Consider the following 14,084-nt stretch of genomic DNA (forward strand, 5'->3'; position numbering starts at 1 on the left):
CTTTTTTTTGCATCTTAGCAATGGCAGCTTGTGCGCCTCACTGTCAGTGTGGACTTTCCAGAAGATTTATCCCCTTGGAAAAGAACTGGGCTCAGCGTCTTAACGGAATAAGTTATGGAATACCATCCCTGCAAAAAGCAGGCAATTTCTTAGTGCAAATTGGAACAAATGATTGGTACGACGGATGATTTGCTATCACCCAGGTACTGACATGTTGACTGCCTCTGGGAATTCTAATGCAAAACTCTGGTACTAGGGCAGGAAATCAGATTAAGTGCAGACATTCACAGGATTTGTTACTGGATGTTGCACTGCAACAAATCATTAACCGGACTGTCAGTGTGAAAGGACTCAGTGTGGACCCCCACCTCGGTTGCTGTTGGCGGAGGCCCTAGAGTAGATTAAAGTGATAGAACAAAGAACTCGGAAAATTATTAAGCTCCAAGGGCTACAAATCACAAAGACTTCAAAAAGAAAAGACGTGGAATGCAAATTTTGCAGAAGGGATTTAAAGTAGCGCACTCTTGGCAGGTAATGCTGAGCTTACCATAGACGCAGCGGAGGAAGGAATGTTCCACCATTCTATTTGTTACGGGGCTCAGCAGGGCAGCACGGTGGTTAGCGCTGCTGCCTCACAACACAGGGTTCGACTCCTGGCTTGGGGGGGGGGGGGGGGGTCACTGTCTGCGTGGAGTCTGCACGTCCTTCCCGTGTCAGCATGGGTTTCCTCCGGGTGCTCCAGTTTCCACCCATACCCCAAAGATGTGCAGGGTTAAATGGATTGGCCATGGGGAATGTATGGGATTACGGGGTTAGGGAAGGGGAAGATACTCTGCCAGAGTATCTGCAGTCAGTGCAGACTCAATGGGCCAAATAGCCTCTTCTGCACTGTAGGGAATCTATGATTCTACGAATCAGCTGTTCAGCCAATTGAGCTAACCGACCCCCCAAGCCTTGCATACTCATTAAAACACATGGCAATCAAATTAAATTATAATCTTTGTGATTAAGTTGGCAGCAGCAGAGTCACGACTGGTCAAGGGTGACATCAAGCAAGCAATGTAGATTTTGGTGAATTTGCAGTGAGTAACAGAGATGTGCGGGTTAGGTTGATTGGCCGTGGTAAAATTGCCCCTTAGTGTCCTGAGATGTGTAGGTTAGAGGGATTAGCGGGTAATGTGTAGGGATATGGGGGGAGGGCCCGGGTGGGATTGTGGTCGGTGTAGACTCGATGGGCCAAATGGCCTCTTTCTGCACTGGAGGGTTTCTATGATCTAGCAGTTGCGTTTCTTGTATCGGGGCCTTTAGACCACAAGACCATAAGATATAGGAGCAGAATTAGGCCATTCGGCCCGTCGAGTCTGCTCTACCATTCAATCATGGCTGATCTGATTCTCATCCCCATTCTCCTGCCTTTTCCCCATAACCCCTGATCCCCTTATTGATCAAGAACCTATCCATCCCTGTCTTAAAGACACTCAATGACCTGCCCCCCACAGCCCTCTGTGGTAATGAGTTCCACAGATTCACCACCCTTTGGCTGAAGAAATTCCTCCTCATCTCAGTTTTAAAGGAGCGTCCCTTCACTCTGAGGTTGTGCCCTCGAGTTCTAGTCTCTCCCACTAGTGGAAACATCCTCTCCACGTCCACTCTGTCCTCTCAGTATTCTGTAAGTTTCAATTAGATCCCCCCCTCATCCTTCTGAACTCCATCGAGTCTAGACCCAGATTCCTCAACCACTCCTCACATGACAAACCCTTCATTCCTGGGATCATTCTTGTGAACCTCCTCTGGACCCTCGATGAGGCCAGCACATCCTTCCTTCGGTGTTTGTTGGAGAGGTGGCTAAGCTTTGCCTTGCGTTCAGTGAGGTCAGGCCATGGTTTGCAGGCCCTGACACAGGGTGGTGAGGCAGTCAGAGGGAGGGAGCTGGATGACAGTGCTCCACCAAAGGCAGCTCATGCATGTCAGGGAGATCTGGATTGGTTGAGGTCAGGTCAAAGGTGGGGTTGGGGGAGTCAGGGTAAACAAGGGCAGGTCAAGGGTGACAGAGAGAGGGTTGACAATGACGATGGAGAGATGGCGGATGATGGGGAGAAGGTTTGAAGGTGACCAGCGGAGGTGGGGGGGGGTTAGTGTCACAAGTAGGCTTACATTAACACTGCAATGAAGTTACTGTGAAAATCCCCTAGCTGCCACACTCCGGCGCCTGTTCGGGTACACTGAGGGAGAATTTAGCACGGCCAATGCGCCTAACCAGCACGTCTTTCGGACTGTGGGAGGAAACCGGAGCACCCGGAGGAAACCCACGCAGACACAGGGAGAACGTGCAAACTCCACACAGACAGTCACCCAAGCCGGGAATTGAACCTGGGGCCCTGGCGCTGTGAGGCAGCAGTGCTAACCACCGTGCTGGCCATGAAAATGGTGAAAAGCTGGGTGAGAATCTCCCTCTCAGACAGGCGGAACGCTGCTGCTGCCTTACAAGGGTGCTGTTTAAATATGGCACCCGGACCTTTGACTACCGTGTGGGAACAAAGAACAATACAGCACAGGAACAGGCCCTTCGGCCCTCCAAGCCTGCACTGATCATGTGTTCCTAACTAGACCATCCGTTTGTATCCCTCTATTCCCAGTCTGTTCATGTGGCTGTCTAGATAAGTCTTAAATGATCCTAGCGTGTCTGCCTCAACCACCTTGCTTGGTAGTGCATTCCAGGCCCCCACCACCCTCTGTGTAAAATACGTCCCCCGCATATCCGTATTGAACCTTGACCCCCTTACCTTGAACTTGTGACCCCTCGTGTTTGTCATTTCTGACCTGGGAAAAAGCTTCCAACTGTTCACCCTATCTATACCCTTCATAATTTTATAAACTTCTATTAGGTTGCCCCTCAACCTCTGTCTTTCCAGGGAGAACAACCCTAGTTTACTCAATCTCACCTCATAGCGAATACCCTCCATACCAGGCAACATCCTGGTAAACCTTTTCTGCACTGTCTCCAACGCCTCCACGTCCTTCTGGTAGTGTGGCGACCAGAACTGGACGCAGTATTCCAAATGTATCGTTCTTTGTTACCACATGGCACTCAAAGGTCTGGGTGCCATATTTAAACAGCACCCTTGTAAGGCAGCAGCAACGTTCTGCCTGTCTGACAGGGAGATTCCCACCCATGTAACGGTGAGGGAGGGGCATCGACTCACCGCCCGGCCCCACCACGAAACCGGCTGGACCCCTCAGCCGCGCTAATTGGCTGCCCGCTGCAGGATTGCACGTGGTCAGATGCCCCTTCTCCAAGCGGGATTCCCGCTCTCTTCCGAGCCTGCTGCTGGGACATTCACCCCTGCAGCCAGATCCGGCCCTTTCTCCCGCTATTCGGGCCTGACCAAACCGTACGACATTTACACCTGCGTCCAATAACGAAATAAAAGTGAAACAATGCAATCGCTTCCCAATCCATTTCCTTCCATCCATTAATACAGACGGGACGCCCACTCTGCAACACATTCTCACTTGTAATGACTGAGCACTCTTGCTTCTGAATGAGCCCCAAACAACGAGGCCCGCAAGCAGACAACTCTTACTGAAGTCACTCTCGTTCCTCTTTGGAGAGAGACAGGGAGGCGTTCTAATGCATCGCACTTCCGTGATCATAATCCTTATAATCCCATTTAATAGCTGCTAGGTCACACGGGCAATGAACAAGGTCACCTCTGAGTGCACCGCTTACCCTGAAAGCTTTCTCCTGCAAATTCACATTGGATAACTTAAGAACCACGGCAAAGTTGATTGGGCGAACACTTATCCGGCCAGGCTTCTTGTTGAAATCGACCTGTTGGAAAACCTAGGGAGACAAACACAATTACAATGAGAGGGAAATACATGAATAGATGACACTTCCTCGCTTTTAAAATTATTCGCAGGTTACAATATTGGTCAGAGAATATATTCAGACAGTGGGAGTTAAACATAGAATCATAGAATCCCTACAGTGCAGAAGGAGGCCATTCGGCCCATCGAGTCTGCACCGACCACAATCCCACCCAGGCCCTACCCCCACATATTTTACCCGCTAATCCCTCTAACCTACGCATCTCAGGACTCTAAGGGGCAATTTTTAACCTGGCCAATCAACCTAACCCGCACATCTTTGGACTGTGGAGGAAACCGGAGCACCCGGAGGAAACCCACGCAGACACGGGGAGAATGTGCAAACTCCACACAGACAGTGACCCGTGATCACAGACATGATGAGCTTATTAAATCAAATTCTTCCTCCCTCCGTTTATAGAAGTAATTTTCATAGTACAGTGGAACCCCTGATTTTACGCGCGAAATCGGATATGACACGATCGCGCGACGGACCCTTTTTTTTTGTTGCTGTTTCCGGTTTCGTGAATTAGCGCGATAACATTCGCGATCACATTTTATGGACCCCCAACCATCGCGTTAAAACGGGGGACTCCACTGCCATCATTGCAGTGTTAATGTGAGCCGACTTGCGACTAATAAATAAACTTTAAGGGACACTGCAGCTGAAGAATTTCTTTACTCGTCAACCAATAGAAGTCAAACCTTTCGATCTAAAGCACGATAGAATCCCGACAGGAACCATTCGGCCCATCGAGCCTGCTCCGACAACAATCCCACCCAGGCCCTATCCACGTAACCCCACATATTTACCCCGCTAATCCCTCTAATCTATGCATCCCAGGACACTAAGGGGCAATTTTAGCGCGGCCAATCCACCCTAACCCGCACATCTTTAGATTGTGGGAGGAAATCGGAGCACCCGGGAGGAAACCCACGCAGACACGGGGAGAACGTGCAAACTCTGTACAGTGACCCAAGCCGGGAATCGAACCCGGGTCCCTGGAGCGGTGAGGCAGCAGTGCTAACCCACTGTGCCGTCCACTGCAAACGCCCGTAAATGCACCAAAAATATCAGTATCCTTTTTTCGTATCCCACCGAAAGATTTAGTAATGGGCAGGGACAATCATGGAGACTCAGCACTAATCAGTGGGAAACATCCCCACGACATATGTGACGGACAAGGTCACTGTCTTAATTTAACACTCAGGCAGCCAGACAGAGCAACCAGAGCTGAAATTGGAGATTTTGTTGACTTCACGTCCTTGCTGCTATAGTCCTGAAAACTGGAAAAGTGGCTGCTGTGATTTAAATTGCAACTGAACCTTGACCTCATTATTGGAGGGGTGGGGGGCCGGGGGGAGGGGGTAAGTAAACTGTCCACTGGGGGCTGTTATAATTCAGTCAGAAACTCCTCAGTGTTTTGTGAAGCCCGCCTGAATCATAGGTTTGAATTTGGGGGTACGATAAGCATGATGGGTGGATTCTTTGGTCCCACTCGCCCCAAAACTGGAGAATCCCGTCCAAGGTCAACAGATCTTTGCGTGACTCCCCCCTCCCCCACCCCCTCCAAATCCGCTATGATTCCCGTGGTGGGTTGGTCGGGAGAACTCCCCCTATGTTTCACCTCAGGTATGGTTCAACTGACCCACTAGGGAGCTTTTATTAAACAAAATTTATTTAAGAATATAGTCAACATATATAGAAAGAAAATTAGCAATAACTTTTATCAATTACAAACAAAACAAAACAACCCCGATAATGTATAATCCTTAACTAATACGTGTCTAAAATGTTCCAATCAAACAAAACTTCCCACGGACAAAAAAACCCCCCTTTCCACAGGTTTAATGCAGCAAAGACTAATGCTCACGTGATACTGGGACTGAAGTCCTTTGGCTGACTGCTGCAGCTCTCGGGGCACCCACAGACAAGCTTGGAGTCAGAACAGCTTCCCAGAACACCGGGGAGAGACTCTGGTCGAGCCACCAACAGCAGATTCTCTACCTCAGGAAGGCAAGAAGCCTTGCTTTCAGCTAATAAGCAGAATTTCCAAAACAGGGAGAGAGAGAGAGAGAGAGACACTTCTTTTCAGCTTGATGACCCTTCTAAAACTAACACTGCTGCCAGCCAAACAGAAGATGAAACCTTAAATTCACTAGGAAGGAAATAAAAGCCAGTCCAAAGCACATGACCTTCCTCCTAACAATGCAGGGTCACAAAAAATATCCCAGAGTAAAAATAAACAAACCCCTTTTAAGTAGCAATAAAAGGACTTCTACAGACAATTCGGCAACACAGAGCTGCAGAGAACATGATTTTTAAAAAACTCTTAAAGGTACACTAATGTCACAGGGGGGCAAGGAGGGGATAAATATACTATCCATTGTGTGGGAGGAGGGGGGTGGAAGGGGTAAATAAACTCTGTGGGATGGGGATGTATGGAAGAAAAATTTCCATGAATGGGAGGGGGGGGGGTGGGGGACATAATTAAAAGGTCCATGCTGGGAGGGGGTACAAAATGTGGAGTATGACTTTGAGCTGGAGGATTAGCCACGACCCAGTTGAATAGCAGGGCAGGCTCCAAGGGCCGAATGGACTACTTACCCCTGCCCCTATTTTCTATGTTTCTCTAATCCCGATCAACGCGTTTGCCCTGGTTTTCTCCAGCCTCTCAGCGACCATATTAAATGGCGGGTCACGTCCATTGGAAGGAGCTGCTTTACACCAGACTCAAAGGCAGCCTCTGCCACAGTGAGGTTTTTTTTCATTCTGCTGACCGGCTTGTCTGGAAGCTGGATGGGCAGAAACGACCGACACACCCAGTGCTGAACCTGTACTGAAGTGAAACGGGGCGCCGAAGCCACAGGAGGAGGCCTGAGGGCCTGCCTGCCGCCATGCTGAATTAGGCCTGTCCAAGGAGCCACTCTCACACTGACCAGTTCCTTGCTTTCTCCCCGCACCTGTTCACATTGGTCTTTTTTCGTTGCTGGAGTGCCCAAGCGGCACGTAGGGGCAAGGAGAAGGGTGGATTCATCAGCAAACTTCACTCCTGGTGAAGCTTGTGCCTGAATCATAAATGTGATAGCCACGTAGCACAGCTGACCTCAGTCAATCTGCACTTGTCACAGTTCACCCCTCCACCCCTATCCCTTTCACCCTCGTGCACTGAATACAAATCTGCAAAGTCATAAATTATTAGAATGTCCTCCAGCTATCTCTTCCTGAAAGTAGTTGTCTCATCTATCCAGGACAGACATTATCTTGTTGTTGGGCTGTGTGCCAACTCAGTCAACACACACGCTCTGCGCTTCAATGAAATATCTATTTCAGGATTCTCCGCATTCACGGATACTGCAGAAGCCTGGCCCCGATTCACAATTCCAGTACAGTCTCTCAAAGACACCTATCTGTTCACATCAACCATAATACATGAACCATGTGTCCAAGTTGCTTGGTCTGCACAAGATACATTACCCCACTCGACTGACTAAGTGCTAACAACCAAGTAAGACTTTGGTCCGCGGCATTCGCTGCAAATGTGACGATGCCGTTATCGACCAAATGGATTTATTAAGACTGTCACTTCCCCAAGGGACAAACATTCTCTCTCATAACTGAAAGTTTTTCTCAGTGATAGACGTCTCGTTCTGCGGTGGGATCTGATCATTTTTAAGTTTATTTATTAGCAGGTTTGAATTAACACTGCAATGAAAATCCCCAAGTCGTCACACTCTGGCGCCTGTTCGGGTACACTGAGGGAGAATTTAGCACGGCCAATGCACCCTAACCAGCACGTCTTTCAGTCTGTGGGAGGAAACCAGAGCAGCTGGAGGCAACCCGGAGGCAGACACGGGGAGAATGTTTTATTTATTTGTCACAAGTAAAGCTTACATTAACACTGCAATGAAGTTACTGTGAAAATCCCCTCGTCGCCACATTCCGGCGCCTGTTCGGGTTACACTGAGGGAGAATTTAGCACGGCTAATGCACACTAACCAGCTCGTCTTTCGGACTGTGGGAGGAAACCGGAGCACCCAGAGGAAACCCACGCAGACACAGGGAGAATGTGCAGACTCTGCACAGACAGTGACCCAAGCCGGGAATCGAACCCGGGTCCCTGGCGCTGTGAGGCAGCAGGTGCTAACCCACTGTGCCACCGTGCCGCCCATGAGACATGCAGACTCCGCACAGACAGTGACCCAATGCCGGGAGGCAGCAGCGCTGACCACTGTCCATTTTTATTCCGGCCCTTGGCCAGATCAGCCAGTTGTCCACCATCAGAGAATGACAGGGGGGCCCAGCAGCACTGCTCGGAATTGCCAGAGTCAATGAGCTATACTACATTTTCACGGATCAATCGCCCAACTCCCCAATGACTGCCGATTATCCAACCTAGCAAGCTTCTCATTACCAACAGAAAAGTACTTTGAAGTCAAAACCATGTGAAGATGATCAGGTAGGGGCATCACAATCAGGGAATCCTTGCCAGCTTATTTTCATTTTAAATGAATAGCAACAGCAGGGAAAAGGTGGGTTTCTGTACTTCAAACTCGCCCATTGGCCCACGTACTATCCAGAATTAATATAATTAGTAAACTCTCTTCAAAAGGTTATGAATTGTCTTCAGAAAATTTTGCAGCTAAACAGTGATTTCTTTCCAGTCTCTGAAAGCAGAAGGGCATGTTAGTCGGGTGGTGAAAAAGACATAGGGGACACTTGCCTTTATCAATCGAGGCACAGCTTACAAAAGTCATGTTGGAGTTGTACAGAACTTTGGTGAGGTCACAGCTGGAGCACTGTGTGCAGTTCTGGCCGCCACATTATAGGAAGGATGTGATTGCACTGGAGGGGGTGCAGAGGAGATTCACCAGGATGCTGCCTGGGACGGAACGTTTAAGTTATGAAGAGAGGTTGGGTAGGCTCGGGTTGTTTTCATTGGAGCAGAGAAGACTGAGGGGGGGGCGATCTGATCGAGGTGTACAAGATTATGAGGGGCATGGACAGGGTGGGAGCAGCTGCTCCCCTTAGTTGAAGGGTCAGTCACGAGGGGACATAGATTCAAAGTGAAGGGCCAGAGGTTTCGGGGGGGGCGGGGGGGGGAGACTTTTTTACCCAGAGGGTGGTGATGGTCTGGAATGCGCTGCCTGGGAGGGCGGTAGAGGCGGGTTGCCTCACATCCTTTATACAGTAGCTGGATGAGTACCTGGCACATCCTAACATTCAGGGCTATGGGCCAAGTGCTAGTAGATGGGATTAGGTAGGGGGTTAGAATCATAGAATCCGTACAGTGCAGAAGGAGGCCATTCGGCCCATCGAGTCTGCACCGACCACAATCCCACCCAGGCCCAACCCCCACATATATTTTACCCGCTAATCCCTCTAACCTACGCATCTCAGGACCCTAAGGGGCAATTTTTAACCTGGCCAATCAACCTAACCCGCACATCTTTGGACTGTGGGAGGAAACCGGAGCACCCGGAGGAAACCCACGCAGACACGGGGAGAATGTGCCGACTCCACACAGACAGTGACCCGAGCCGGGAATCGAACCCGGGACCCTGGAGCTGTGAAGCAGCAGTGCTAACCACTGTGCTACCGTGCCGCCCCTTAAGCTGTTTCTGACACGTTGGTGCAGACATGATGGGCCGAAAGGTCTCTTCTGCACGCTATGATTCTAAATTTGTCAACAGACATGAACATTCTTACAGTTCAGCCGCATTCTAACCCGTAACTTTCAGTTGGTGTGCTGCAACTGTCTGGGAGAGTTAATCGAAAAGTTCAGGCATTGGACAAAGATACACTGTTCAGATTATTTTTGATTTAAAAATTCATTCATTGGGCGTGGGCATCGCTGACTGGGACAGCATTTGTTGCCCGTCCCTAATTGCCCTTGAACGGAGGAACTTGCTCGGCCACTTCAGAGGGCAGTTTGGAGTCAACCACATTGCCGTGGCTCTGGAGTCACGCCTAGGCCAGACCGGATAAGGGCGGCAGATTTCCTTCCTTAAAAAGGTTATGTGTGTCATGTGTACGAGTTGTGTGTCATGTGTGCGAGATATGGCATGCGTGTGTGTGTGTGCGATGTGTCGTGTGTGTGCTGTGTGTCATGCGTGTGGTGTGTCATGCATGTGTGCCGAGTCATGCACATGTGCGGTGTGTCACGCATGTGCGGTGTGTCACGCACGTGCGTGGTGTGTCATGCACGTGTGGTGTGTCATGTGCGTGTGTGTCATACATGTGTGTGTGTGCACGCACTTGTGTTGGGATTTTAAGAAGGTGATATATAGTTACACTTCCAGATTACAAACTGTGCATTAATCAGTTTTCCAATTTATTTTAAAAGAAAAGTTCTGTTTCATAATAAATCAATGATTCCGAGTTGATTGAACGGTGTCTGGTTAGAGTTTCTTTTATTCCGGATCTCGCAGCAGTGAAGGTAACCAGCTGGCTGAGTGATTTGAACATTTACACTTACGGGCTGCAACCTCTGAAATGGTGGGTCCAGATCATCAGTGCACCCCTCCTATCCCGGTTGTAATCCCGAGGTGAATTACTCTTGCAGAGAGCAAGCCCGAACTTGAGGGGCCAAATGGCCTCTTTCTGTGCTGTGACCACAGTGTTTACTATCAATGCAAGTCATTCCCCACTGCCCCCACCAACTTTCACCCAGCCCGTCAACATATCCTTCGATGCCTTTCTGCCTCACGTGCTCATCTCAAGTCCTGTGCGTCGATCACTTTTGTTGCCCACAGCACCCTCCGCAGGTCTAGCAGCACCTAGCAGACCAGGGCACAGGCAACAAGTTGCAGGCGTGAGAGAAAGAGCAGTGTTGTCAAGGCAGGCTGGACTTGGTTTGCTCGGGGTGAAGTTGCGCAGTGCACCATTCACAGCTACAGGCAGGAAGGAGTTCAATTAAACCCCCCCGATCTGTTGCTTCCCCAGAGATGCTAACCTGTTGGTCCTCATATCGCAGATATTAATTTCCATCCTATTTGTGACATTACACTTGAACAGTTGTAAATGGGAAACCAACAAGTGTTTAACTATTGACTGGCGCAGGGTTGAACAAGTGGAAAATTTTCAACAACATCAAAAACACTCAAGAGGGGAATTGTACAACTGTACATCATCAACATGGATTTTCAGGAGGCAGAAGATGTGCGGGTCAGGTGTATTTACCCTAGCTAGTCACTAAGGGGCAATTTTTATCATGGCCAATCCACCTAACCCACACATCTTTGGACTGTGGGAGGGAACCGGAGCACCCGGAGGAAACCCACGCAGACACGAGGAGAATGTGCAAACTCCACACAGACAGTGACCCGAGCTGAGAATTGAACCTGGGTCCCTAAATTGCCCCTTTGGTGTCAGGGGGCTTAGCAGGGTAAATGCATGAGGTTACGGGAATAGAGACTGGGTGGGATTGTGGTTGGTGCAGACTCGATGGGCCGAATGGCCTCCTTCTGCACTGTCGCATTCTATAATTCTAAGCAGTGGTGATTTAATTCTGCACGTTTGCAATTCCACAGGTTCCAGGTCCAACTGGGTATATTAAAAGGGATTGATAGAGTAAATGCAGGCCTAGTATAGGCGGCACGGTGGCACAGTGGTTAGCACTGCTGCCTCACAGTGCCAGGGACCCGGGTTCGATTCCCGGCTTGGGTCACTGTCTGTGTGGAGGTTGCACGTTCTCCCTGTGTCTGCGTGGGTTTCCCTCAGGTGCTCCGGTTTCCTCCCACACTCCAAAGATGTGCAGGTTAGGTGGATTGGCCGTGCTAAAATTGCCCTTTCGTGCCAGGGAGACTAGCTAGGGTAAATGCATGGGGTTATGGGGGTAGGGCCAGGGTGGGATTGTGGTCGGTGCAGACTCGATGGGCTGAATGGCCTCCTTCTGCACTGTAGGATTCTATAAATGTTTCCTCTAGTGGGGCAATCGAGAACAAGAGGTCACAGGTATAGGTTGAGAGACGGTAGATTTAAAACTGAGATGAGGAGGAACTACCTCTCGCAGAGGGTGGTGAATTTATGGAACCCGCTGCCCCATAGCGCGGGGGAGCCTGAATCGTTGAATGGTTTCAAGCAGCAGATAGATATATTTCAAATTAAAAACATGGTATGGGGAAGGGGTGCGGAGGTGGATCTGAGACCAGGGAGAGATCAGCCATGATCTGATTGAATGGTGGAGCAGGTCGAAGGGTTGAATTTACCTCCTTCTGCTCCTAATTACTATGTTAAAGTATTTGCTACATCCACACCCCTCTCCCGTCAACTTTGTTGGATTTTTAAAAAACGTGGAACACCAAACTATTCACTGACAAAATATTGGAAGAGGAGGCCATTCAGCCCTTCAAGCCCATTCTGCCATTCAATGGGGTCATTGTCAATCCATATCTCAACACCATCCACTCACCTTGTTTCCGTATCCGCAATATCCGCACAGAACAGAAGCACTACAGTACAGGAAGAGGCTATTCGGCCCATCGAGTCTGCACCGATTCTTCGACAGAGCATCCTACCCAGGCCCTATCGCCGTAACCCCATGTATTTACCCCGCTAATTCCCCCTAACCCACACATTCTGGGACACTAAGGGGCAATTCGGTATGGTCGATCCATCTAACCTGGAGATCTTCGGACTGTGGGAGGAAACCGGAGCACCCGGAGGAAACCCACACAGACACGGGGAGAATGTGCAAACTCCACACAGTCATGCGAGGCCGGAATCGAACCTGGGTCCCTGGCGCTGTGAGGCAGCAGTGCTAACCACTGTGCCACTGTCCCACCCCAAGAGCTATATTTAATTTGTTCTTGAAATCTCCCACACCAAAGATGTGTAGGTTAGAAGGATTGGCCATGCTAAATTGCCCCTTAGTGTCCAAAGATGTGTAGGTTAGAAGGATTGGCCATGCTAAATTGCCCCTTAGTGTCCAAAGATGTGTAGGTTAGGGGGGGTTGTGGGGATAGGGCTGGGGTTGGATGCTCTTTTGGATTAGCCATGGGAAATGTGTGGTGTTACGGGGATAGGGCGAGGCAGAGAGCCTGGGTAAGTTACTCTATCAGAGAGTCAGTGCAGACCTGATGGGCTGAATGGCCTCCTTCAGCACTGTAGGGATTCCATGATCTATAGGGTTTCTATAAATGTGGTCAGTCAGTGTTACTGCTAAGCTTTTACAGCCAGGGCAACTGACTGGTGTTTCCTCAGGTTGATAGATCGTGCATCGCCTCGCCATGCCTTGTCTACATCCACCAACTGTAACTAACGTCCCTCGTGTTGCAATTTTGGGGGGGGTTTGTGACAACATTCTGAAGCAGAAAGATAAAGCCTGTGACCAAGGCACCAGGCCGCTGGCAACAGCTACAAACAGACGGGGGATTGAGCGCCCAGGCCCCGAGGGGAAGCCACACAGATGCTGCGTCCATGAGATGAATGGCTATCCATCACCAACCTGAATCACCCCCTCTGAAGAAGTCATCGCCTCGTGCCTTACGCAGCAAGGTTAGTTTTCAAATCACCGAGTGAACGGGGGAATGTTAAAGGCCGCTGCTCCACAGAAATACCAATCGCTTGAGAAAGGAGCCAGACTGTTCAACTACCCAGAGGACACTGAATGGCGATCGCCACTGAGATCGACGAGACCAGCGGGCTCAAACAGACTGAGCGAAGGGGAATGACAGTCTGTTCCAACAGAAACCGACTGTATTCTACTCATAGAATCCCCACAGCGCAGGAGGAGCTCATTGGGCCCATCGGGTCTGTACTGGCAACAATCCCACCCAGGCCCTATCCCCGTAGCCCCACGTACATACTCTGCAAATCCCCCTGACACAAGGGGCAATTTAGCATGGCCAATCAACCTAACCCGCACATCTTTGGATACCCAAGGGGCAATTCAGCATCGCTAATCCACCTAACCGACACATCTTGGGACAACAAGGGGCCAATCCACCAAATCTGCACATCTTGAGACACCAAGGGGCATCATAGCATGGCCAGTCCAGCCAACCTGCACATCTTTGGACACTAAGGGCCAATCCACCAAACCTGCACATCTTTGGACACACAGGGGCAATTTAGAACGGCCAATCCACCTAACTGCGGAGAAACTGGAGCACCTGGAGGAAACCCATGCAGACACGGGGAGAACGTGCAGACTCCGCACAGATGGTTCGCCAAGGCAGGAACCACTCACCCGGTGTACCAAATTCGAGTG

The 14,084-nt window shown here is 49.9% G+C and overlaps 1 protein-coding gene across 1 annotated transcript in view; it reads right to left on the reverse strand.

Moving 5' to 3' along the window:
- noc2l (NOC2-like nucleolar associated transcriptional repressor) overlaps positions 1 to 14,084 on the reverse strand; it is a 170,326-nt gene that overhangs the window by 58,067 nt on the left and 98,175 nt on the right. Inside the window, 1 exon segment of the mRNA XM_078238736.1 lies at positions 3,731 to 3,844. Within this exon segment, the coding sequence (XP_078094862.1) occupies positions 3,731 to 3,844 (114 nt within the window).

This window comes from Mustelus asterias, chromosome 22, assembly GCF_964213995.1.
Source record: "Mustelus asterias chromosome 22, sMusAst1.hap1.1, whole genome shotgun sequence".
NCBI lineage: Eukaryota > Metazoa > Chordata > Chondrichthyes > Carcharhiniformes > Triakidae > Mustelus > Mustelus asterias.